At 37.8% G+C, this 24,205-nt stretch overlaps 1 protein-coding gene across 4 annotated transcripts in view; it reads left to right on the forward strand.

Moving 5' to 3' along the window:
* The window catches only part of KCNK2 (potassium two pore domain channel subfamily K member 2), a 235,659-nt gene that overhangs the window by 104,683 nt on the left and 106,771 nt on the right, over positions 1–24,205 (forward strand). For all 4 annotated transcript variants that reach the window (XM_044267202.1, XM_044267203.1, XM_044267200.1 and 1 more), the window contains exon 3: positions 4,967–5,084. In XM_044267202.1, coding sequence (XP_044123137.1) covers positions 4,967–5,084 — 118 coding nt within the window. The remainder of the gene's footprint in view (positions 1–4,966; positions 5,085–24,205) is intronic.

Here is a 24,205-nt window from a genome sequence, read left to right on the forward strand (position 1 = left end):
TTTGACTTATTTGTAAGTTGTCAACATGAATTGATGGTTTACAGAAGTTACCTTTCATGGAAAAATGAATTTTTATTATTTTATTATTTATTATTTTTATTATTGATGAAGTAACTTTATTTATTATTGATAAAGTAACTGATTGTTACTTTAGTCACCTAATATGGCACATACAGGAACAGTTCTAACGAAGGTGTTTGTTAAGTGCTTTGACAGCCTGAACCGATGTTGAAATTCAAGACTCTTAGATCTATGAGTACACTTGCCAAGGGCAACCAGTTTCCTGCAGATGTTGACCCAGAGATCTTGTACAAAAATATGAAATAACTTCACAAAAATATTCCCAAATAAAGAGCCTCGTGGTAGACTCATTCTCATAGTGACTTGACATATTCCCAGTTCCTTCTCAAGCCTCTGTTGCAATCATCACAGCTCTGTGATAACTATTAACAACCCACACATTACCAGACTTGACTTTTTCTAAGTCTACATTTGCTTCTTTTGCACTTAAATAATTTATGGTTTTTATCCAAGTGTCTGGGTAATGTTGCACCTTGTTATTGACAACAAAAGAACTGGCTAAAATAATGGTGCTGACCATGTAGGCTGTTTTAAGTCAATTGCTGGAGAAATTAGCTTGCTTCTAATCAATAAAATAATTGTATCTAATGGGGTGGATTCTAAAGACATGCCTTGTCCTTTCTCATTTATAACTATGTCACCTGGGATGCCTGGAACACTCAGTTGGTTAAGCATCTGCTTTCGGCTCAGGTTATGATCCCAGGGTCTTGGGATCGAGTCCCACATCAGGCTACTTGCTCGGTGTGGAGCCTGCTTCTCCCTCTGCCTGCTACTGTCCCTGCTTGTGCTCTCTCTCTCTCTCTCTGAAAAATAAATAAATCTTTTAAAAATAAGTCACCTTTTTTTTTTTTAACTTCTCTGTTGTTTCCCCATTGCTTAGCATTATAAACAACTGATAAATAATTTGGAATAAAGGAATATGTTGAAGAAATGTCTAAAATGTATAAAAATATACTTTTTTTGTAATGTAATTACAGTGTATTTAAATGTATCTAAATCCACCCTCCTCCTCCTTGGTATTTTTACTGGCAGCATTAGTTTTCTTGTGAGTTGCAAAGCTAGTGATTACCAGTCTGCGTTTACAATGTTTATGTACACCTCCCTTGTGTTTATTGTTATCTGAAAATATTTCCAAAGACATTTTTAGATATTCCAGTTTTACTTATCAGTCCTTTTTACTTGCTTGCTCTTGTAATTATTTAATTAAATACCATTTTCTTGCCAATAGTCAATATATTTAATGATAAAACACTAAAACATTGAGGAATTTAAATGCTACACAAAAACAAAGAAGTCTGCTTTTTTTTTTTTTATTTAACATTGCTCTGGAAATACTGACCAACATAATAAGGGATGAAAGGTAATAGAACATAACTTTTGGAAGATGAAGAGGTAAAATACCATTATTTGTAGAGCTATGAGCTTGGTTACTTTGGTTCTCCAGATACAAAACAAAATCAAATCAAAAAATTTCAGTATACAGCAGTGGTTCTCAAGATGTTATTCCAAGACATTCTCAGAGGTCTGATGAGGTCAAAGATATTTTCTTGAAAATACTAAGATGATTTTGCCTTTCCACTCCCCTTGTCTCATTTTTCAGAAGCTATGCGATGTGCTTTCTAGTAAGCTGAATGCAGAAGCATATAATTGAATCTGTTTTCTACTAATCCAGAAATTTAAGAATTTTTTTAAAGGTTTTATTTACTTGACAGAGAGAGAGCCAGAGAGCATGGGGTGGGCGGGGTGGGGGGTAGGCAAAGGGAGAGGGAGAAGTGGACTCCCCACTAAGCAGGGAGCCGGGTATGGGAGTGGGGCTCCATCCCAGAACCCCAAGATCATGATGTAAGCCAAAGACAGACATGTAACTGACTGAGCCACCCCGTTGTCCCCCTTTTCTCTTTTTAAGATATTATTTATTTGACAGAGAGATCACAAATAGGCAGAGTGGCAGGCAGAGGGAGAAGGAAAAGCAGGCTCCCTATTGAGCAGAGAGCCCAACATGGGGCTCAATCCCAAGACCCCGGGATCTTGACCTGAGCTGAAGGCAACTAACCAACTGAGCCACCTAGGCATCCCTGGAAATTGAAGAGATTTATAAAACAATTCCTCTCTTCTTACTAAATATTTTTTGATTTTGGAAAACAATTGTCTTCATAAAATTTGGGTTTTTTTTTAAAGATTTTATTTATTTATTTGACAGAGAGAGATCACAAGCAGGCAGAGAGGCAGGCAGAGAGAGAGGAGGAAGCAGGCTCCCTGCTGAGCAGAGAGCCTGATGTGGGGCTCGATCCCAGGACTCTGAGATCATGACCTGAGCCGAAGGCAGCGGCTTAACCTACTGAGCCACCCAGGTGCCCCAAAATTTGGTTATTTATATTAACATATAATGGCCTTCTTGCTATTTTTACACAAATTAAAATTTTGAAAATTAGAAACTTTAGTAAATATAGTAAATGTCAATAGTTATAACTCACATATACAAAAGACCCCTGATGTCATCAGTAATTTTTGACACTGCAAAGTGGTTTTGAGATAAAAAGAATTTGAGCACTGCTAGTGCAGAGAATGGGCAATGTGTATTTGTGTATACAGCAGCAGTAACCAGTTATAATTCAAAAGGCGAGAAAGCAGAATGCCTAAGTATAACCTTACCTACAGGAATCATATAAAAGTACTCTGTTTCAGGATATTAAAGGGGACTCGATAAATGGAGATGCATACCATGTTCTGTGATAGGAAGTTTCACTATTACAATAATGTTCAGTTTCCTTAATTATGAGTTTCATATATATCCAAATAATGCAAATATGTTAAATATGTGGGAATGAAAGTTTCTGTAAAATTTAATTAAGCGATTCTAAAGTCTACACAAGAATAATAGCTTAGTAGGGCTCCTGGGTGGCTCAGTTGGTTAAGCAACTGCCTTTGGCTCAGGTCATGATCCTGGAGTTGCAGGATTGAGTCCCACATTGGGCTCCCAGCTCCATGGGGAGTCTGCTTCTCCCTCTGACCTTCTCCCCTCTTATGCTCTCTCTCTCTCAAATAACTAAATAAAATGTTTAAGAAAATTAGATTAGTAGCTACACAAAACATTTTTAAAGAATAGAGAGGCCTGCCTTATCATTATTAAAGTTACAATAGAGAGGTGAAAAAAAATCAGATATCTCATAACTTCATTGTGCACTGTGCATATATGTGCATATATCTATATTTATATGCATTTAATGTATAATCAATAAAGCTTTTTCGTTTAACTTCACTCGCAATAGAGGATTTATAAATGTAAACAATTCTTATTTCACTAAAGATAAAATATTAATATTAGGGGTAATAGCATTGCTAAGCATTTGTAAATCATTGCAGGGGCAACTGTAAATTGTAACAATCTTCCTGGATAGCTACTTGATATTATAAATTATGTGTATTAAAATATTCACAATATTTAATGTGACAAATTTATTTCAAGCAGTCTCAATGAAATATTCAGAAATGAAAAAATATTTATACTTAAATATATTTGCAGCAGCACTTTTCATAATAAGAAATTTTAGAACAGCATATACATCTACAGGGATTAAGTTAATATGGTAATGACAAAAAAACTATATGTAGAAAAAAATAAAAATAGAGAATATGCCTTTCTGTATTTTCCTAATTTTTTACAGTAAATATATTACTGTTAAAGTTTTTTAAACAGCATTACCATTCAATTAACTTTACACAGAACTATTGAAGTTTTAATTAATAGGGTTAACAGATCAGACAAATGAAATTTTATATTGTGTTTCCATTCTGGATTACATGCTCTTTTCCATCTGGCAGTAACTTCCTGGGGGTAGTGCCCCCACCTTCACAGTGTGGTTTTTGTCCATTTCCTAGTAGTCTAACCTTAAACAAGTCACTTTATCTTTCTTGGTCTTCACTTTCCTTGCCCATCAGATGATGCTCCTTCCAATTTTAAAATCTGGAAATTAAATGATAAAGATTTCTGAAACTATATGCAGAAACATCTTTTCCTACAATCTGTATGTCTCTCTTTTACTACCCAATTTTCTCCTAACGTGTTCTCTTCTATGTTTTGTGCTTCTGGATATTCCCCTCCTCTGCTCAACATCTGATGACAGAAGGGATTATAATGTCGTCTTTTTGTCTTTCTGAACTATTCAAGACGGCATCTAGATCTGAGTGTCCCTATATGAATGTTGCTGAGTCATTGTCATCTGTGGATCTTTGGTGGTATTTTGGTGATGCTATGACAATTCTATTGTCATAGAACTTATAAAAAGTCTGCAGAGATTCTGAAACTCTGGATACATATGGACTAACTGAAGAATGATAGTGAATTGTTTTTGCCTTTGCTTCTTATCTTGCCCTGTTTTGTTGGACCTTATTGATAAATACACTGTACACTTATACACAACCCAGGCTTGGCTGCATATGTTTAACAGTCAAAATGATGAGCACTTTGGAAACACTTGCTCTGTGATGAAGCTATTATATATTATTTAACTTGTAAGTTTGCAATCAGATATTTTAACTTTGGGGTGCTGACTAAAAATCATGGCTGTATTTAGTAGTTAATTTAAACAAGTCACTGAAGAGGTTAATGGATGAGCTACAAACACATATTGATACAATATGATATAATATGATACAAAATGATATGTTCCATACAGAACCATTCACTTGATATCCATACCATTGTCTTATTTATCTTATTACATTCTTTAGTATAAAGCCTTAATCTATATTGTATACTTCAATTGGAAAACCAAGCCTTAAACTTGATTCTCTTTGTCTAATTCGTCAACTGGGATGAAATATACACTGTTTGATGCCTCCATGTGATTCATGTGTACTGATGAATTTCTTTTTAAACTTGCAGCAAATAGTGGCAGCAATAAATGCAGGGATTATACCTTTAGGAAACACCTCCAATCAAATCAGTCACTGGGATTTGGGAAGTTCCTTCTTCTTTGCTGGCACTGTTATAACAACTATAGGTAGGAGACAACTTATTTTGTTTTTTAATTTTGGTGCAGATTGTGAGCTAAACTTCATGTTTGAATTTTGCTTTTACAGTTGGCCAAATTGGTCTATGGAAGGTAGAAAGCTAGATTTTAGTAAATTGATTTTGAAGAGAGGGTTTAAATGTTGAACAAAGGAATGATGGGAATGAATTATTGTACCAGAATACTAAGCTAAGTTTAAAATGCATGTGAACTCAGAGCAAAGCATTTGAGTCATTTGACTAATGGATAGTAATGTCAAGAAATGGCTTGAAATGATGGTTTGGGGGGGGCAAGTAGTTTCAAATTTTCCTGCATCTTTGATTTTTTTAGTGTAGAAAGAAATGATTTAAGTACAGTTTTGACATTCTTTTCGTGAAGTTCTTATTTGAGATCACCTTTTTCAATTTGCAAATTTTAACTCACATTTCAAGGGATTGTTCCTGTTCTTATATGCTTGTCTATTATAATGAATTCAGGGGTTTTAAAGAAAATACATTGTTTTTGCAATAGTGCAAATGTATAAAAAAATCGACACTGAAATATGAGGATTACAAGAATAATTTAAATTTAAGCCCTTGCTGTTTGCCTTCTATTCGTGTTTGTTGTCATGTAAAAAGGACCACATATTGGAGCACAGTCTCTTTTTGGATTGACGATGCATACACTCAGCACCTTCTTGGAAACAGAATGGGTATATATACATGACTTTTCTTCTGGTAGTTAGTCATTCAGTGCCTAAGAAATATCCACAGGCTATAAATACAGACCCCATAGTGAAAATCACATTTGCCACGCTGTGGGGACTGGGAAGAGTTACAGCTGTCTTTTTTCATGGAAGGAGGTGGGTTTAAAGCGTAATTTTCAAGATAGGGAAGGAAATGACTCATCTCAGTTATGAAGGAATTTTAAGTGGAAGAAGAATTCTTCCCTTCTACATATGCTTTTGATGAGATTTCCTCTTATGGGCCTGGTGTCTGATTTTGGGGTGTGAATTATGATTCTTAAAGTTTTCATTTTAGTATGTGATGCCATTGATAAATTATGAAGTAGATAAGGTTTTCAAATCAGTGCTTTGTAGCAACTCCTAAATAAGAGGACACAGACAGTTATATGGATGAACTCTTGCTTAAAATTTTCCTTTGAAGGGAGACAAACCCTAAGAGACTCTTAATCTCACAGAACAAACTGAGGGTTGCCTGGGGAGGGAGAGGGTCGTTGGGTTATGGACATTGGGGAAAGTATGTGCTATGGTGAGTGCTGTGAAGTGTGTAAACCTGATGATTCACAGACCGGTACCCCTGAGGCTAATCATACATTATATGTTAATAAAAAAAATGTTTCCTTTGAGAAACATTTGTAGAGTCCTGGAATTACCCGAATCCACTGTAATGCCTCTTTGTGCTTGGTCACGTGCCAGTGAAATCAATACCTGAACATGTTGATTTTTTCCTCTGTGAAGAGGTCAAGGAACTATATTTACTCTTACATTTCAACCAGCTAGGTCAAAAGCGGTGTGGCTGTGAAAACCGGGAGGAATGGCAACCTTGATTTCTAACCATAATAACAGGTTAACTTTGGAGCTTAGACGTCTTGGCCCATTTCTACTATGGAAATAACTGTTTATTGTATAAACTACTTAGAGTCTAGAAGGGGGGGGAACCTCACAGACCGAGTGAGAATGGTTTGCTTCTGCCCCATGAAAACTCAAAAGTTCAGGTTCTAACTCCTCGTGACCACCGCTGAATTATTCTGCAAGAGACTTAGTCATTATACTGACTTACGGTTGCATCATGTGTTTGTAAACAGTCTCATTTTTTGAATCCCAAATTCAGTAAGTTTTGCAGACATATACTTCCACACATGAAAAAATAAACCATTATTACCAGCCTTACCCCAAATTATAGCCATGAAGCATAGGAGCTGATTATTCCAGTTGTGTAGGTAGCTTCCGACAGCCCAAATCGCCTCCTGTTCTATCTCAGACTTTAGTTTTAGGTGGATTAAGTCATTCCAGGTCACCCACATTTCCTCCACGTTCTTTTATTCCCAGGTCAAGGTCATCTCCTCTGACCTTAGACTAGATCATGGTCTAGGACAGGGCAAAAATTTTGCCTTCTTGCATATGTGTCCATTTGACATCCAAATCACCATTCAGTAGAATTCAAAGTATAATTATTAAGCTTCATCATGATCATAACCGTGTGAGCTTTGAAGTGGTTTTTAGCAATCTCAGAAATTGTAACCTCTAGCACTAGCTGCATTGTATTAGTCATTTAAAGAAAGAATTTGAGACAGTTTTGGAGGAAAAATTGCAGTGGCTTTTATGGTGAGCATGGTATAGGCGAGGATTCCCAGGGCTGCATTAGCTGCTGCTGTCCAAGATTCATCTATTTGGCATTATCAATTTGTCTAAGAAGCCACAGAGACTCTTGCTGTTCGTGGGAAATATGTCCAAAGGAAGTTCAACTATACGAAACAGATTATTAAAATTTAAGGCCTAATTTTAGAGACTTTCTTTATATATCTGCACACTCTTTCCAAAACCATACACTTCCAAACCCTGCACAAGTTCCATTCCACAGTTGCACAGACTATAATCCAACCTTGACTGTTCTCATTCCCTCAGACCTGATTTACAGTCTATCGGTCAGTTCCGTTGGCTCTGACTTTAAAGTACATCCACAATGTAATCACCCCATAGCTTTTCAAACGGCCACCATTTTGGTCCAAGGCGGCATTTCGTTGTCTCAGTGTCAACATCCTTGCAGAAAGAAGCCTTCTGTCTCTGTGCTCTCTGCCTCGGAGCAAACACTGTACTCCTACCCACCTCACTTAGTGAGACGCACGTTCTCTGAGGTTAGGGATTTTATGTGTTTGAGTCTTTTTTGTATCCCCATGCTTGGCCCATAGTGGATGTTTAACAATCGGAACTAATAACAAGTAAACATTTCAATGGTATGAACTGTGGCCTGTTGTAACACTAAATTGATACCTATTATACTACATTCTTAGCTCTTTCAACAGACTTTAGTGCCAGCTGTTTTGCTGGTTTGTTCATTTATTTATTCAACAAATAATACAGCACCATCACTCTGCTACTATCAAGATAAAAGATAAATTACTTGACCCTAAGCTACACACATACGAATAGTCATTTATAATATAGAGTACTACATGCTATGGGTTAAGAGTATTTAATGGGACTCTATAGGAACTATACTTTAGGTAGATACCAGGATAGGAGAATGGGTAAGGAAGGGACAGTACTTTCCTTTTCTTAGGAAATGTGTCCCAATTGAGACCTGGAAGAGAATTAGGAGTTTCCCAGGTGAATGAAGGTAGAAAGGGAACATTCTAGGTATTGGGAGTTTGTGTGGGACAGATTAGGGCCAAGAACATTATGTTCTGCTTGGGGATTGCAAGTTATCTAAAATTGTTGTTTGTGGTTGAAGGGACTCCTCATCAGGACCCTGTAAATCAGTAAGTCAGCATGAGTGGCTCCTGTTGGATCAGTGCTACTTCTGCCACTGCCAAGATAGAAGGGACGCAGCCACTGCTTGCAACCCAATTTGGGATAGAAAATGTACACTTATGAAGTAACTGAAGGATAACAGAGCTAAGTCTTGTATAATCAAATGTTGTATGGAACAGTGGTTCAAACAATGGTTTAGGAATTGAGAAAAAGGAAAGTATATGTGGGCTAGAGCTAGGAGGGGAGGTTTAATGGGAGAAGTTGGATTTCAGCTATAGCTTTAAAGGAAACATTTTGGTTTAGATCAATGGAGGGGAAAAGGGCCTCCAAGTCATGACAGAGCTGACCGAATAAGAATACAAAGAGTGACCTGAGCTTGGTTTATTTTGGGGATAGAAAAGTAAGTATTTAAATGGGCTACAGGAATTATTTAAAGAGTAGTGGGAAATACTATTGACCGATTCAGCTGGGAAGGATACGGTTGATTATAATGTGATTCCTGAGACCTGCTATAATAAGATAGAACATGGGTTGGTTTGGGGTTTTGTTGTTGTTGCTGTTGTTGGAAAGCGAAGTGACAGGTTAAAAGTGACATTAGAAGATGCATCTGTCAAGAAGAGGATGTGCGGAGACAGATGGTGGAGACAGCAGTTAGGAACCCATCCCAGTGAACCCCGGAAGGGGCATGGGAGGCTGGACCAGGATGGTTGGAGTTGGTGTTGCAAGAAGAGAGGAAGACACAGTGCTGAAGTAATTAGATGCAAGAATCAACAGGCCTTGGTGACTAATACAAGTTGAACATTGAAATGAATATTTAAGAAGCAGGCTTGCAACTCTTCCGCAGCGCTAGTCTATCCTGTGAAGAGAAGAGAGTTAAAAAATGGCCTTGATTTCCTACTTTGTGTTCTATGTGGTAGCTTCGTTTTCGTAAACCTCCCCCCAACATTTGCTTGTTTATTCTTTAGTTCAGACAGACTAGGAATGCAAGGTAGATGGGCTCCCTCCTGAAGCTCTCATTAAGGCTGATGAGACCAATGGTCAATCAGTACATTAAAAAAGTAAGACCATTGCGGATGACAATAAATGCTACCCAGGAAGTTCATGTGTGGCGTTAGACAGTAGATCAATGAGCCAAAGCAGGGAGCGGGACATGATCTAAAGAAGACTGATTTAAGAGCTCTCTGAGCAGGTGACATCAAAGCTGAAACCGGAAGCGTGAGAAGAGATCAGCTAGGTAGAGCAGAGCGCAAAGATGTGTTCAAGCAGAGGGCCAGCAATAGCGAAGGTCCTGAGTGGGACAGATGTGAACATATTCAAGAACTAGAGGTGAGTCCCTGTGGCAGGAGCTGGAGGAAGAAGCAAGGTTAGCAAGATTAAGAGGAGCCAGAGCATGTGGGACTCGACAAGTCATAGCAACAGTCTGAATGCAGTGGGAAGCCACTGAAAGACTGAAGCACAAGACGGGGAAGATGTGACTCAGCTGACATTTGGAGGACATGAGGGAAGCAAGAAGACCGGTGAGACTGTGATCCCATCGAGGTGTCTGGGTGGCTCAGTCCATTGAGCATCTGACTCTTGATTTCAGCTCAGACCGTAATCTCGGGGTCTTGAGATCAAGGCCCGCATAGGGCTTCACACACATTGGGGAGCCTGCTTAAGCTTCTCTCTCTCCCTCTCCCTTTGCCCCCCCCCACCAAAATAATCTTAAAAAGTGAAGAAGTTAACCCCATTAATCCCTATGAGTGAAGACGTTGTCTTGAACTAAGGAAGTGGCCGGAAGGAGGGTAAATCATGTATCTGTCCCCATTTTACCCTCCTCACTGCCACCTTAACAGACACAGGATTAAAAAAAGAAAGCTTACATGGAAATATACTAATCCCTGAGCATCGTGCCAAAGGGGGACTCTTTGTGTCTTCTGTTTTAAGTTATTTTAAAGCTAATAAGAAATCCCCTAAACTCTAGGACAAGCTGTTGGCAAAAATGATGTAATGGACAACTGGATTCTATTTTGAGTTCAGTTTAAGTATCGGAATAAAATGTCAGATGATTTGATTACCTGGAGGCATTAAAATATAATGAAATTATCCCCAGCGGAAAGTAAATTGGAATGCCTGAGCCAGGATTTGCCCAAGTTTATCACTCAATCATGGTCTCTGAGCATCAGAATGCAGATAACAAGGGCCCCACTATGGTCCCTAGCAACTGTGAGATCCCAAAGCATCACGCTGAGACTTTTGGAAGACATGTTTTTGGAGTCGCAGTTCTCCTATTTACAAAGGACTCTTGTTTCCTACTCCTTGAGTCTAGAGATTGAAATCAGTTATGTAGCGTCGGTGTTTATTTTTCCTGTATTTCGAACGAGCCGCCAGAACTTTCAGTTTGCTTTTAACCCTCTATTGAATTGTTAAAGCTCTTACGGCAGTGGTCACAGACTTAACGGCAAACCCGTTTGGCTTGTTGATAACACAATGTTTAATTGATTAGAAAAAGAACAACAATAAACAACAACTCAAAAAAGGAAGAAAAAAAATTAAGGTTTAGGGGAACTGTTGCAAGAAGTTCCAAACAGACAGATCGATACTGGAAAGGCGGAGGGTGTATTGAAAACTGAAGTCCTCTGTGTGTCTTCAGCAGGAAATTTACCATTTCTGTTGGACATGGTAGGAAACTATAGCTTCAAGAGTGAGGGGAAACCTGTAAGCATATTTTCTGTTCAGTGTTGTGATTTCATGAAACCACTATCTGAACTTGGAAATGAATAGACTTGAAGCAGGCGTGTAGAATTTGACAGAGAGCTTTCTCCCAGGGGGTGGTGTTCTTGCAGGTTTGGGTGTTGGGTGTTACCTTATTAATTTAGTACACTCATAATTCTGTGGCATTTCACTAGTCTTTTGGCTGTTCTCAGAGAACTGCAGATTAGATTCTGGAAACTGTTACTTTTATTTATTTGTTTTTAGAGGGGGCAGCTGAGTCCAAAACCCCACACTGGGCTTGATCTCATGATTCTGAGATCATAAAGTGTGCGCAAATCAAGAGTCAGACGCTTAATTGACTGAGCCACCCAGGTGCCCCTAGAAAAACCCATTTGAAGGAAAGTTAAACTCTTTCAGGCAGCTTAAAAGGCAAATAGTCTTGAGAGGTAACTTCTAGCACTGACCCTGCAATATCCTTGCATTTTTCTTTATGGCAGTTTGTTGAAGTGGATGTTCATTTTTCCAAAATATGTAATTCTCGTGTTGTGCATTTCAAATACAGACGTTGGAATTAAGAAGTTGTTTTGGGTCTTTGATTCTGTTTCTCTTCCCATCCACCTAAATTAATGAAAATAAAACCTATTTCAGGATATTAACGTATTTTCCTGTCATTTGAAATCTTCACCTAGGTTCATTTATTTCCAAAGTTAACATGTATTTCTCAGAGAAAATACCTCATGCATGGTAGTTAAGTTGGCAGAGTACAAAATTACATTTGACAGGAAATAAAGCAGGATTATTGCATAAATACATTATAGACTCCAAAGCAATAATGAAATAGTCATCCTTTCTCATTGGCACATGTATGTTACATCAGTCACAAGTTCAATTCAGAGCCCCTTGTTCTCAGAATCATGTGCTGACTGGAAGGGGATTAGGCAGCATGAGGGATATAATCTTCCCAGGAGTGAGGAAGCATTTTTGTTTGTTTTCGGTAGTAGGAAAACTCATAGAAAGGTAGTACAGATCTGACAGAAACTGGAAGGCCCAGTGAAGGGGGTTGCTGGCTATGGTATCAGCATTGGGGCCATTCATTTCTTGGCTATGTTCAAGTCAGGAATTGCTTGTGTTCTAAAAAAACCAAATCAACGAAACTTTTATGTATTTCTTCATACTTTTGGAAAGTTTGCAATAATGTATTTTTAATCTTCTGGAAAGCCATCACTATCAAATGTGATCAAGAAATTACCCCCAAATTAGAAGCAAGCAGTGGCCATGAAGTTCATGCCCTGAATAAATTCAGAATCTATTTCTTTCCATTTTCCATTTCTTTCCATGCTACCATTGACATGTAGCACTGTTGGTCATGGATTAGAGATTCTATAGAGCATTTGACCGACTACCATGTATGCAAGTATTGCTCTGAATGAGACTAAAACTAAGTGAGATGATTATCGGAAAAATACTTTTTGTAACGGTCTCAAATATTTCATTTGATAAAGAAGGAACATTATAGTATTTATCTGGGCCTGTCTGCTTGCAGCTAGTAAGTATGCTACATATTTGTTGTCTTCCCAGTCCTTCGTGTACGTGTATGAAATTTTTTAGACCTGTGCAAGCTTACTCTTGGACAATCGTCTTTGTTATTTATGTGGTACTATAAATGTAGCATGATATTTACAAGAGAAGTACCTGGCCCAGTTGATGTTCATGTGTGAGTATGGTGGCGGCAGTGCCCGTGAACCACATTACAGATACTACTCTAACCTCAAATTGGAATTTCATGCAGCCAACCCTTAGTTCTAACATACCATTGGGGGAAGTATTGATTATATGAACAATCAAAAAGTCATGGTTCATCCAAAAATGCACACTAATTACTAATTACTGATTAGTAACTGATTTGTAACTCATTTCTCATACTAAATAGTAACACTAATGACTAATCTTAAACTTTCCCCCCTTTCAACTTTATTGTTAAAACAAAAACAACAACTATGGGGGCAAATTGTGTCAGCGTGCTGGACCTCCTCCTTCTAAGCTTAAGTTCCCCTCTTTGGCGATGTTAACAAAGTGAAATTTCCAAGGGTAAGTAGCAAGAGAAGAAAAAAGGAAAGAGGGGTTATGAAATAAGTAATAATCTGCCCAAGTAGCTTATTTGAAGAGTGCATGTTTTCATAGTTAATTTCAGTGGCATCTGTAGATCATGGAAGTTATGCTTTAAATAAAAAAAAAAAAAGATGTGGGCATAACCTCCTAATATACATTGTACTACAATTAAATAATGTGCTGAACTTTTTTAGGTAGCTACGTTATGCAGCTTTATTCCTGAAGTACAGTTTAGGATGAAAGTATTTCTCCCTGTTTTTTTAAAGAAATGATACAGTAGAAGGAATATAAGTTGTCACTGCAGAAAATCCAGTTCAGGTTTTTGTTTTTGCCACTAGCTAAGGTGATATTCTTGAGCCTTAATTTTCTCGTGTGTCAGTGGGGCTCGTATTTTTCCCAGAGTTTTGGAGAGTTAAATAAGATTATGTATGTGAAAATACTTTGCATCCTGAATGACAGTATATTATTTTAGAGTAAGCTGATTTTATTAGAGTAATTTTTATTAATTATTAAAATAAGCCAATATTATTTTTGCACATTTATTTGTATTAGTAATGTTAACAGAGAAAGAAACACATTTTTGCTTAAACCTTGAATGCATACATTTTCATTCTTATAATAATACATAAATGTTTGCCTTCACATAACTTAGTAAGATTTGCTCAAACCGGTTATTCTCACAACGCTAAGTGCCGGATTTGACCAGGTACTTCATGGAGTGAATGTAATTGTAAGTTAACTTCATGTATTTAATTTAAAGAAGTGATTTGATTGGTTATTTAAGTGATCTATAGATAGCCCAAAGTGTGATCATCAAAATAATATATAATGTACCCTTGAGGTGTTCCTATTAGCTGAGTATCATAAAAATTAATATTTGTGTAAATCTGTTTTCTATAGGATTTTTTAACATGTATGCTATATTAGTTAGGATGTGTTGTTATTTTCTGTAACAAACAATTCCCATATCTTTGCAAAATAAAAGGTGATTTTTTATTCATACTGTATATTCAGTGTGGATTGACAGGAGGGCCCCACCCCATGTTCGTGCTCAGAGACCAGGGAATGGCTCTTCCTCAGTCAGTGTCCTTTCCTATCCTTTCCTTTGGCCTAGGGAGCAGAGCATGGGAAGCTACACACTGGCTGATCAAGTTTCATGTCAGTACACACATTATTTTCACTCAGGTGACATTGGCCAACCTAACTTTTAAGAGGCTGAGTGGGGAAATGCAGTCCTACCCTGACCCCAGAAGAACCCAGATATTTGGTGATAGCCCTAATTAATACCATAAACAAATATACTCATTAAATACCCCTCTTTTAAAGGTTACTTGATATTCAAACAAACTAAACATTATAAGAAAATATATTTTATATTTTAATTTGCTTTCCCAAACTTTATTTCTCTTAACACCATCACTAGAATAGGACTTTTCCCCCCATGTAATATTGGCTCCTGTTGTATTATTATTGTGTTCCCAAACCACCTCCATATAAAATGGTTTCATCAGTGAAACTATCTCAGAGTAAAAATAAAAATTGATATGTAAAACTCTCACTTTAGCTTTTAGGCAGAAATTTTGCTGTTATTGGTGGTATTATTTAGGGATTCCATTAGCATGTAGAGCATTTTAGTAATGATCTTGTAACCTGGTCAAAATCATGATGATAAAAACATTAAAACTGGGAAAATAAATTAAAATACTAAGTTGTTTTCGATGTAGAGGCAAAATAATGCAGGGGTCAGCAAACTATGGCCTGCGGGCAAAATCTGACCTGCCACCTGTTATGTAACTATTAGAGCACAACCACACCCTTCATTTTAGTATTGTCTTTGGCTGGTTTTGTGCTATAACAGAGGTCCTGTGGCCCGCAAAGCTGAAAGTATTTACTATCTGGCCCTTTACAGAAAAAAACAGTGAACTAAAAGAGGGAGTGTAAAGCAAGGAAAAAGGATAGAGTTGATAAAGAGAAGCCCTAGATTTGAGACTTGGTTTTAATATTATTTATCATGTGAGTTTGGCTACATCATTGAAATTTTCTGAGTTGTTTCCTCATGTGAACGTTCTAAGTGGTTTCCTAGTAAGTGAATAATAATAAATGTACTTGCTACTTCACAGCACTTTAAGAACTCTCAAAGAATAGTATATTTAGGGGCGCCTGGGTGGCTCAGTGTGTTAAGCCGCTGCCTTCGGCTCGGGTCATGATCTCAGGGTCCTGGGATCGAGCCCCGCATCGGGCTCTCTGCTGAGCGGAAAGCCTGCTTCCTCCTCTCTCTCTCTGCCTGCCTCTCTGCCTGCTTGTGATCTCTCTCTGTCAAATAAATAAATAAAATCTTTTAAAAAAATAAATTAAAAAAAAAAATAAAAATAGTATATTTAATAATGCTGTACAACTATGTACGAAATATTGATCGTTTTTCAAGAATATGCTGGCTTTGTCCCCTCATTGTCCAATGAAGGTTGACATAGACCTTGTGACTCAAATTCTGTGAACTCTGGAAGGTGTGTGGATGAGCTTTAAGGTTTATAATCATGCTTCCTGGAGAGAGGGTCCACAGTGTGTATCAGATTCTCAGAGGGGTCCACAGTCCTTAAAAAGGTTTAAAACCATTGGCTTAGATAATTTTCAGGCTATAAAATGTAATTTGGGGGGGTGCTTCAAAAATTGAGGGAAAACACCATATTAGAAGACATAACAGCAGTATGATCATACTAAATAATTGCTTGGAGAACAGAGGCTTGTGCTCAGAAGGAAACCATGAGAAATTACAGTTCTCAAAAGAAGGAAATCTTATCCTATTGCTGAGTTCTGCGTGATATTATAATGGCAGATAGTCTCAGTTCTCCCAAACTCTGGCGTATTCTGAGTTGTTTTCTGTAAACATGATAAGAAATGTTCTATTCTAGAACATTAGAGTGCCACCGATCCCAACCCATGACATTCTGCATTTCAAAAATTCAGAAATAATTTAAGAAATTGGCGAAATAATTTAAGAAAATGAAATTTAAGTGTCGGGAAAAGGAGCCCATGTATTTTCCTTGGGAGAGATAGTAGGGGGTAGAAATTGCAAGCCTATGATAATAGAAAGGAGATTGTTATAATAAAAATACCCTTAATATGGATGATATTCAAAAGAAAAAAACAGCATAAACCTGATTATAAATTATGTTTCATAAAATTCTATGTCTTTCTGCAATGTTTCCTGCTCACTTTTATAAATGTTTTCTCAAAGTCTAAGGATGTGCCATGCTAATTGCCTTTCAAACTTCATAGAAACTCTAGGAAAGATATAAATCAAGGCAACTCAAGATTTTTGTTTATGTCAGTATAGAAAAAAAATAATACTCTTTTGTGTGACAACACTGGGCATGAAAATAGGAATTCATGGTATGCTCACTTAAAATCAAACACTATATACCTTTACTTAAAAATTTAATAAGAAGTACATGTATATGATTAAACAATCACATGAGAAACAAATAAGCGATTTAAAAATTATAGAGTGACAGTGAAGTGTCCTGCCTGCAGCTGACCCCCAATCTCATCCTCTACAGAGTCAACCACTGTGACGTATTATTCTGAACATCATTTGGGTGTGTGGGGCTGTGTCGGGGTGTAATTAACATATACAGTGTCCTTTATGTTACAAGTGAAAGCTGTTCTCTGCTTTGCTATTTCTGCATAATAATGGTCTTGAAAAATTTTTCTTATTACTTCCTAAAGATCTGCTTTATTTTATCAGCTGCATAGTATTCCATTTTAATGATACATTGTATCTCTGTCACTTTGATGGTCATTAGTTTTTGTCACTAGGAACAATGCAACCAACACTGCTGTTTAAATGTTATGTGACACACATACACACACACACATATATAAATATATATATATATATATGATTTCACATTTCTTTGATCCAATATCACTTTTTAACAGTCTGTTATGCTTGTTTTCTTTAAAAATATCATGATTGTGATTATTTTGTTAATCAAATTGCAGATATAGATTGATCTTTTTTTCAATATGATAACATATGATTGATAGAAAGAAAAATGCAGAAAACTATAAAAAAGGGAAGTAACTGTCTATGACTACATTTCCTTGTAGCCATGTACCTGTGTGTGCTTCCTTGATATAGTTGACATAGTTAATATCCTATCAGAATCACTGATTTTTTAGAAATACTTAACATCATCCTTAAAGATACTATAAATTTGAGCTGGTTGGCCTAAGATACTTGCCATTGGATAGGTTATTAATCTTCCAAATTAAAAACTAAAAACAATGGCTCGGGTCTTTCAATATGAACTTCAAAGATCCAGAAAGTCATTCCTTAATCTCCTTGTCATTTGTGATGGCTGCTTGTTATATACTGTGCTGCTTTACCATTGTAAAACAGAAAAAAAAACCAAAAACTATTTTGTTCATTATTCCCTAGGCAACAAGATCCAGTCATCTAAACTGTTGTATAATCCACCATAAGATCCAACATATGTCACTCAAACTGTGAGAGAAAGAATTCAGCATGCCATAAAAATACCTTGTTATTATGAGGATTTATCTCACAATTATTAGCTTATGTAAGTTGTCAGACTGTTTTTTCACTGAAGCTACATGAGTGAAATAAATATTTGCATGTCTGCAAATGGCTTTCTTGCATGAAAGGTAATTTTGTCGGATATAAGATTCTAGAATCACAACTTTTCCCCATCACAACCCTGGAGATATTTCTGCATTGTCTTTTGGCATTCACTGTTAGGAGAAGTTTGATACTGGCCTGATTTTTCTTCCTTTATTGGTAACCTCTTCTCCCTGTCTCTTTTTTGTTTGTTTGTTTGAAGATCTTCTATTAATCTTGCAGTGGTTTCATTTATTTTGGTTTTTAAACCTTTCCTTAATTATGTTTTTGATTATTCTATTCTGATGATTGTTTTTCTACCTCCAGGGACACTGACAATTTTTGCATTGTTCTTTGCTCTCAGTTTTCTCTATATATTATTGACATTTTGAAATTCCTTCTACCTTTATTTTTTTCTATAATTCTGGAAATTCTTTTGTGTTCTGTAAGCTGCAGCAATGGTTAGAATTTTTGCTACTTCAATTCTCCTTATTATCTTAAATACAGATTTAATTTTTGCAGTTGTACTGTTTTCTTTCAATATTATATTATCCTATCCCTTTTTTTTCTTTATTTAATTTTGTCTTTAGATCTCAGTGAATTCATTTTTTGGTGGCTTTAGACTCCAGATTTATAGACCTAATGTTTTATTCTCTCCTATCATGCCTTCCAGACATATTCTGGGCTCTGCACTATACCACTTTCAGAGATGTTCTCTTCCTCTTACTCATTCATTCACTTGGCAAATATTTATTGAGCAACTATTAAGTAGTGTCTAGATGGTTGGAATACATCAAACAAACAGACCAAAAAAAACTAGTGAGAGATTTAACAAGGAACTAAATTATATGGCATGTTAGAAGTTAATTATAGAGCTGTGGGGAAAAAATAGACTAGGAAAATAGACTAGGAGTGGGAGGTATAATTTTAAAGGAGTCTAAAAGATGATATCTCTTTTCCAGTTTTCTATATTACTTGCTTTCACTTTGGATCTGTGTTTCTAACTGGTGGACACAGAGTGGGGATGGAGGCCCAGAAATTGTTTCTCCTTAATTCATTGTGGGTAGGCTTACCAGCAGGATAACAGAAGTAGCCTTAGCTACTGGTGTGTGCATTTCAGTCTACTGCCCTCTCCTGAGTGGAAAATCCTCCCATATTCTCCATGTATAGCCTCTGAATTGCTATAGAAACAAGGAAATAGTATTATTTTGTAGTTATTGTTCTGAGCTATCTTTGAGACGGTCCTGTTACCTTCCAGGGTTGGGCTTCCCTAATAGACTGAATTCAGGGCAAAGGAGTCCACATTTAGGACGAGGTCAGTCCTTCTCCTAATTACATGTGTTCATGCTTCACTTGAAGGTTGAAGGTCCTTTTTTTTTTTTTTTTTTTGATGTGTGTTCATGCTTCACTTGAAGGTCCAATGAGGGTATGCAAGATACTAAGACGTAAGGATGCTTTCTGGTGCCAATCAGTGGTTTTTACACTCCCTCCACACCCTCCTCCTCCTGGAATCCCCTTTAAATTAGACTGTCTGAATTTCAGACAGATATGAAACAGAGATGTAGACCTGTTTGTGTGTGAGTGTCTGTCTGTGGTGGGGCAGGGGATGGTGGGCTGCGTCCAATGTCCGACAGCTTGTCTCAGCAGCAAGGCGGGACTTGGAGGTCAGACACATCAGTGTGTAGCACTGGCTGTGACTTCTGACTAGCCCTTATGTGTTTTACTTAACATTTCTGAGCCTTGGTATAAATAAGTCTTAAAACTTACTTTTAATAAGTTTTATTAAATGAGTGTTACTTTGGGAATCAACTGAGAAGATACCCATTCTTGGATTAGCCAACCAAGGCTCTGAGAGGTTAAATAATATGCCTAAATCATGCCACAGGTACACGGCTTTAGTGAGGTTTTAAACCCACAGAACTTGGGTATGGTTTGGCACTTGTAACCTCTGATCTCTGTGTTGCATCCTATGCTGAAAAAATAGAATCGATATGTTTTATCATAAATTGTGAGTGAGCTGATGATAACTGTCTAGATAGATAACTATCTACTATCTCCCTCCTACTGGTTAAGAACTTAGTTCTAGACTCTACCTTTCTAGGTAAAGGGGCTCTGCCATTGTTACCTTTGGAAAATTTACAAGTAATTGGCAGAAAATAGGCTTAAAATGCACTGGACCCTGATGTGCTCTTCAACACTCTTTTGACTTATAAATTCTGAATTAAGCACAGTATAGCCATCTTCCTTGACCACGTGTGTGAGAAAAACCTTGTATGCTGTTTAAGCTAAAACGGCCTTACCGTTTTGTTGTTGACGGTATAGTTTTTTAAACATGTAAATGTACATCCTTGGTTTTCTTCCACTGTATATCTTTACAAAAAATGAGATGCACAAATAAATTAGTTGGAGGAAATTTGTCAAAATCAAAGAATACATGAGAATCTAATCTCCTAGCGGAGATGAATCTTTATGATGCCAGTGGCTGTTGCATTTAAAGTGAATTTAATCAATGCCCTTTAATGGTCTTGGTGATGTGTTCTTTCATCAAAATGACCTGACTTCAGCTGTCAACACTCAGGGTCGCTATCTGGATAATTATGCATCTTTCAGATAGGTTGGCTGTCACACTCTCCCTTCTGTCTGACCCAGGCCGTAGTTGATGAGTTTTGCATTACTGCCTCAAGGCAATCGACAAAGCAAGCATAGTTCCTTAATTTCGAGTTAAATCATATTAAATACAGACATTCAGCACTTGAAAACTTTGCATTTTATGTCTTCAACCTATGCTCCGCTATGATCACCCAACAATTTTCTTGGTCTCAGTTTTCCATGTTTGTTTAATGAACGATGCAGTGAGAATTCCATTGGTCATTTCAACTCTTAAATTTCCCAGATTTGTTTTAAAAAAATTTGCGGATGCCTGGGTGGCTTAGTCATTAAGCATCTGCCTTTGGCGTAGGTCATTATCTCAGGGTCCTGGGATCGGGCCTGATTCGGGCTCCCTGCTCAGCAGGGAGTCAGCTTCTCCTTCTCCCACTCCCCTGGCTTGTGTTCCCTCTCTCGCTGTGTCTCTCTCGGTCCAATCAATACATAAAATCTTTTTTAAAAATAAAAAATAATAATTTTAAAATGCAGATGCCTTTTCTCCCTCAATTCATGGCACTTTGTATCGTGAATATGGAAAACTAATAGACCATCTCAGACAAGAGCCTGTCTAGCAATCCTCTGAGAGATGTCAAGTAGTTCTTCTACAACAGCAGCCTCTGCTGCGATCGTTCCGAGGTTGACCAGTTGCTCTTGAAGGCAGAGATACTCTGAGAGCTGCCAATGCCTGCTTGGCCCTGTCAGTGAGTGGTGAACTGCAGTAACTTCTGGCACTTCATTTCCAGGATTACTTCATTGGTTCAATAGCTGTTTTTGTCCCATCGCATAATCTGCAAAGGGAGGAACCTGAAAAGAAAATGTAGGCTCAGCTCCTAACTTTAAACATGTTTCAAGTGAAAAAGCAAAATCATCCTCAATGTCACCTTTATTTTTATCAATACCTGGCACTAATTCTGAGCATGGGTGGCAGTACCTGAGCTAAGGAAGTGAGTCTGTATGGCCAGGAAAGAGACTTAAACTGCCACTGTGGGCCAGTCGCCATACTAAGACCCTTATGTCTATTAGATCACATAATCCTCATTCCTCTTTTACAAATGGGAAGCTAAGGCACAGAGGTTTTTTAGTCATTTTCTCAGGAATTAGAGGGGGCAAAGCTAACATTCAAACCCAGACATTTGGGCACCAGAACCTACAGTCTTAACCATCATGCAATACTGACTTCAGTATACTTGAAAATAAATTCGAATGAGCGTATTTGACTTATTTTAGGAAAATGATTGCAAATCAAAGATAGTATAGCTTTTTTTACCATTCAGGTTATTCATGTCTATTAAGGTCCAATTTTCTAAAATGCAGAAAAATTTAATTTTTTGCATCTGTTGTTTCTATTGTATTACTTTTAGGGTGGTTTGATGATCGATTAATATATAGTTTTATCCTTTTACCACTTACAGTGTCAAAGAAAAAATTATTTAATGACACTCGTTAAAGAAGGTAAGACAAATCTTCTTTAGGACCATTGTGATAAGTATAAGGACCATGCTGTGGACTTTTGTAGTAGGGGAGAGAGATTGGGTTCTACTCTGAATACAACAAGGCAAAGTGGGAATTTATAGCCAAGGAGCAGGGAAGAGGTCAGTGAATAGAAAATTACTAGGAGAAGACATTAGGGGTAAGGGAGAATTTGGGCTAAAACAACCATCAAGATTATTGCTAGAGGCTGTTGGATATTCAGAGATTACCTTGGCAGTGGTAAAGGATGAGGAACCTGATGGGCTGTGGAGAGCGATAAGATCTTTAGGATGGGGGAGTCTGTCTAAATGGACTTAGCAGGCTTCGTGCTAGAACTGGACTTAAGGAAGGACAGAGGAGCCCAAGATTTAATCAAAAAAGAGAGCTCAAAAGAGCCTGACCAAACGCTGGTCAATCTTTGCTAATGGATGGTACAGTTTTATTTGTGGCTTGGTTTCTTTTGTTTTTGTTTTTTGTTTTTTAAGTAAACTCTACACCCAGCATGGGGCTAGAACTCATGGCCCAAGATCAAGAATTGCATGCCAGGCCTCCTTATTTATTGCTTTTGTAGTTTACTGTTTGATACCATGTATGGTCAGGAATATGACATCAAATTATACTGAAGGTTCTACTGGAAAATTGTTTTAGCAGTAACCATGAAAAGTATGATTTCCAGCAAATGTGTTATAGAAGCTCAGATTCCTGATTTATAAGCTCTCTCAAAACATGGGAAAATTGGGGGCACCTGAGTGGCTCAGTGGGTTAAGCATCCAACTCTTGATTTTGGCTCAGGTCATGATCTCAGGGTCTTGAGAGCCCACATGGAGCCCACATGGTGCTCTGCACTGGTCATAGAGCCTACTTAAGATTCTGTCCTTCCCTCTCCCTCTGTCCATGCCTGCTCCCTTTCCCATGTGTGCTTAAGCTCTCTTTCTCTCTTTGGAAAAAAAAAAAAGTGGAACAACTCATCATTCATATTTTTTACTAGAAGTAGTTCCCCATTTCTTTAGTGCTACTGGGTCATTTTTCTCTTTTCTTGGGATAAAGAGAGAATTGGATAATAGCTAGTTAAATAGCCCATGAATTTGCAGCCATTTATAGAAATACTTCATTACACCTTGAATAGATCTCTGTTTATTGGCTTGAGCATCAGACAAAAGAGTCAGCCAACATTTAGTGGTCATGTTTTATCAAAAATGCATATCTTGGGGCGCCTGGGTGGCTCAGTGGGTTAAAGCCTCTGCCTTCGGCTCAGGTCATGATCCCAGGGTCCTGGGATCGAGCCCCGCATCGGGCTCTCTGTTCCGCGGGGAGCCTGCTTCCTCCTCTCTCTGCCTGCCTCTCTGCTTACTTGTGATCTCTCTGTCAAATAAATAAAATCTTTAAAAAAATGCATATCTTTATGAGGCTCCTGGGTGGATCATTTGGTTGAGCAACCTACTCATGGTTTCGGCTCAGGGCATGATCCCGGGGCTGTCAGATCCGTCCAGCCCTGGGTTGGGCTCCTCGCTCAGCAGGGAGTCTGCCTAAGAGTCTCTCTTTCTCCCTCTGCCCCTTCCCTGACTCATGCTCCCACACACTCTCTCTCTAAAATAAATAGATCTTTTGGGGGGCTCCTGGGGGGCTCAGTCGTTAAGCATCTGCCCTCGGCTCAGGTCATGATCCCAGGGTCTTGGGTTCGAGCCCCTCATTGGGCTTCCTGCTCAGCGGGAAGCCTGCTTCTCCCTCTCCCACTGCCCCTCCTTGTGTCCCCTCTCTTGCTGTCTCTCTCTGTCAATTAATAAATACAATAAAATAAATATTTTTTAAAAATGCATATCTGTAAAATAACTCAGAATTAAATCTAAAACCAGTTCAATGTGCTCTCAGTGAGAGGCTTGTGGAAACTGAGAAAAACTTGAGATAAGCTGTTTCCCTCCTCCTGGGTGGTCTTCACTTGGGTCTCTTCTCACCGGGGAATGGAGAGCAGCCCTTTAGGACTAAATGTGCCCTTACTTCTCCCCTGGCAAGACCTCTCTCTCCCTCCTCCCACACCCTCACCAAGCACATCCTTGCCTGGGTGAAAAAAGGATGGGATGTACTTCCAAAGTACTAAAGAAA

The sequence above is a fragment of the Neovison vison genome, chromosome 10, assembly GCF_020171115.1.
Source record: "Neovison vison isolate M4711 chromosome 10, ASM_NN_V1, whole genome shotgun sequence".
NCBI classification, from domain to species: Eukaryota; Metazoa; Chordata; class Mammalia; order Carnivora; family Mustelidae; genus Neogale; species Neogale vison.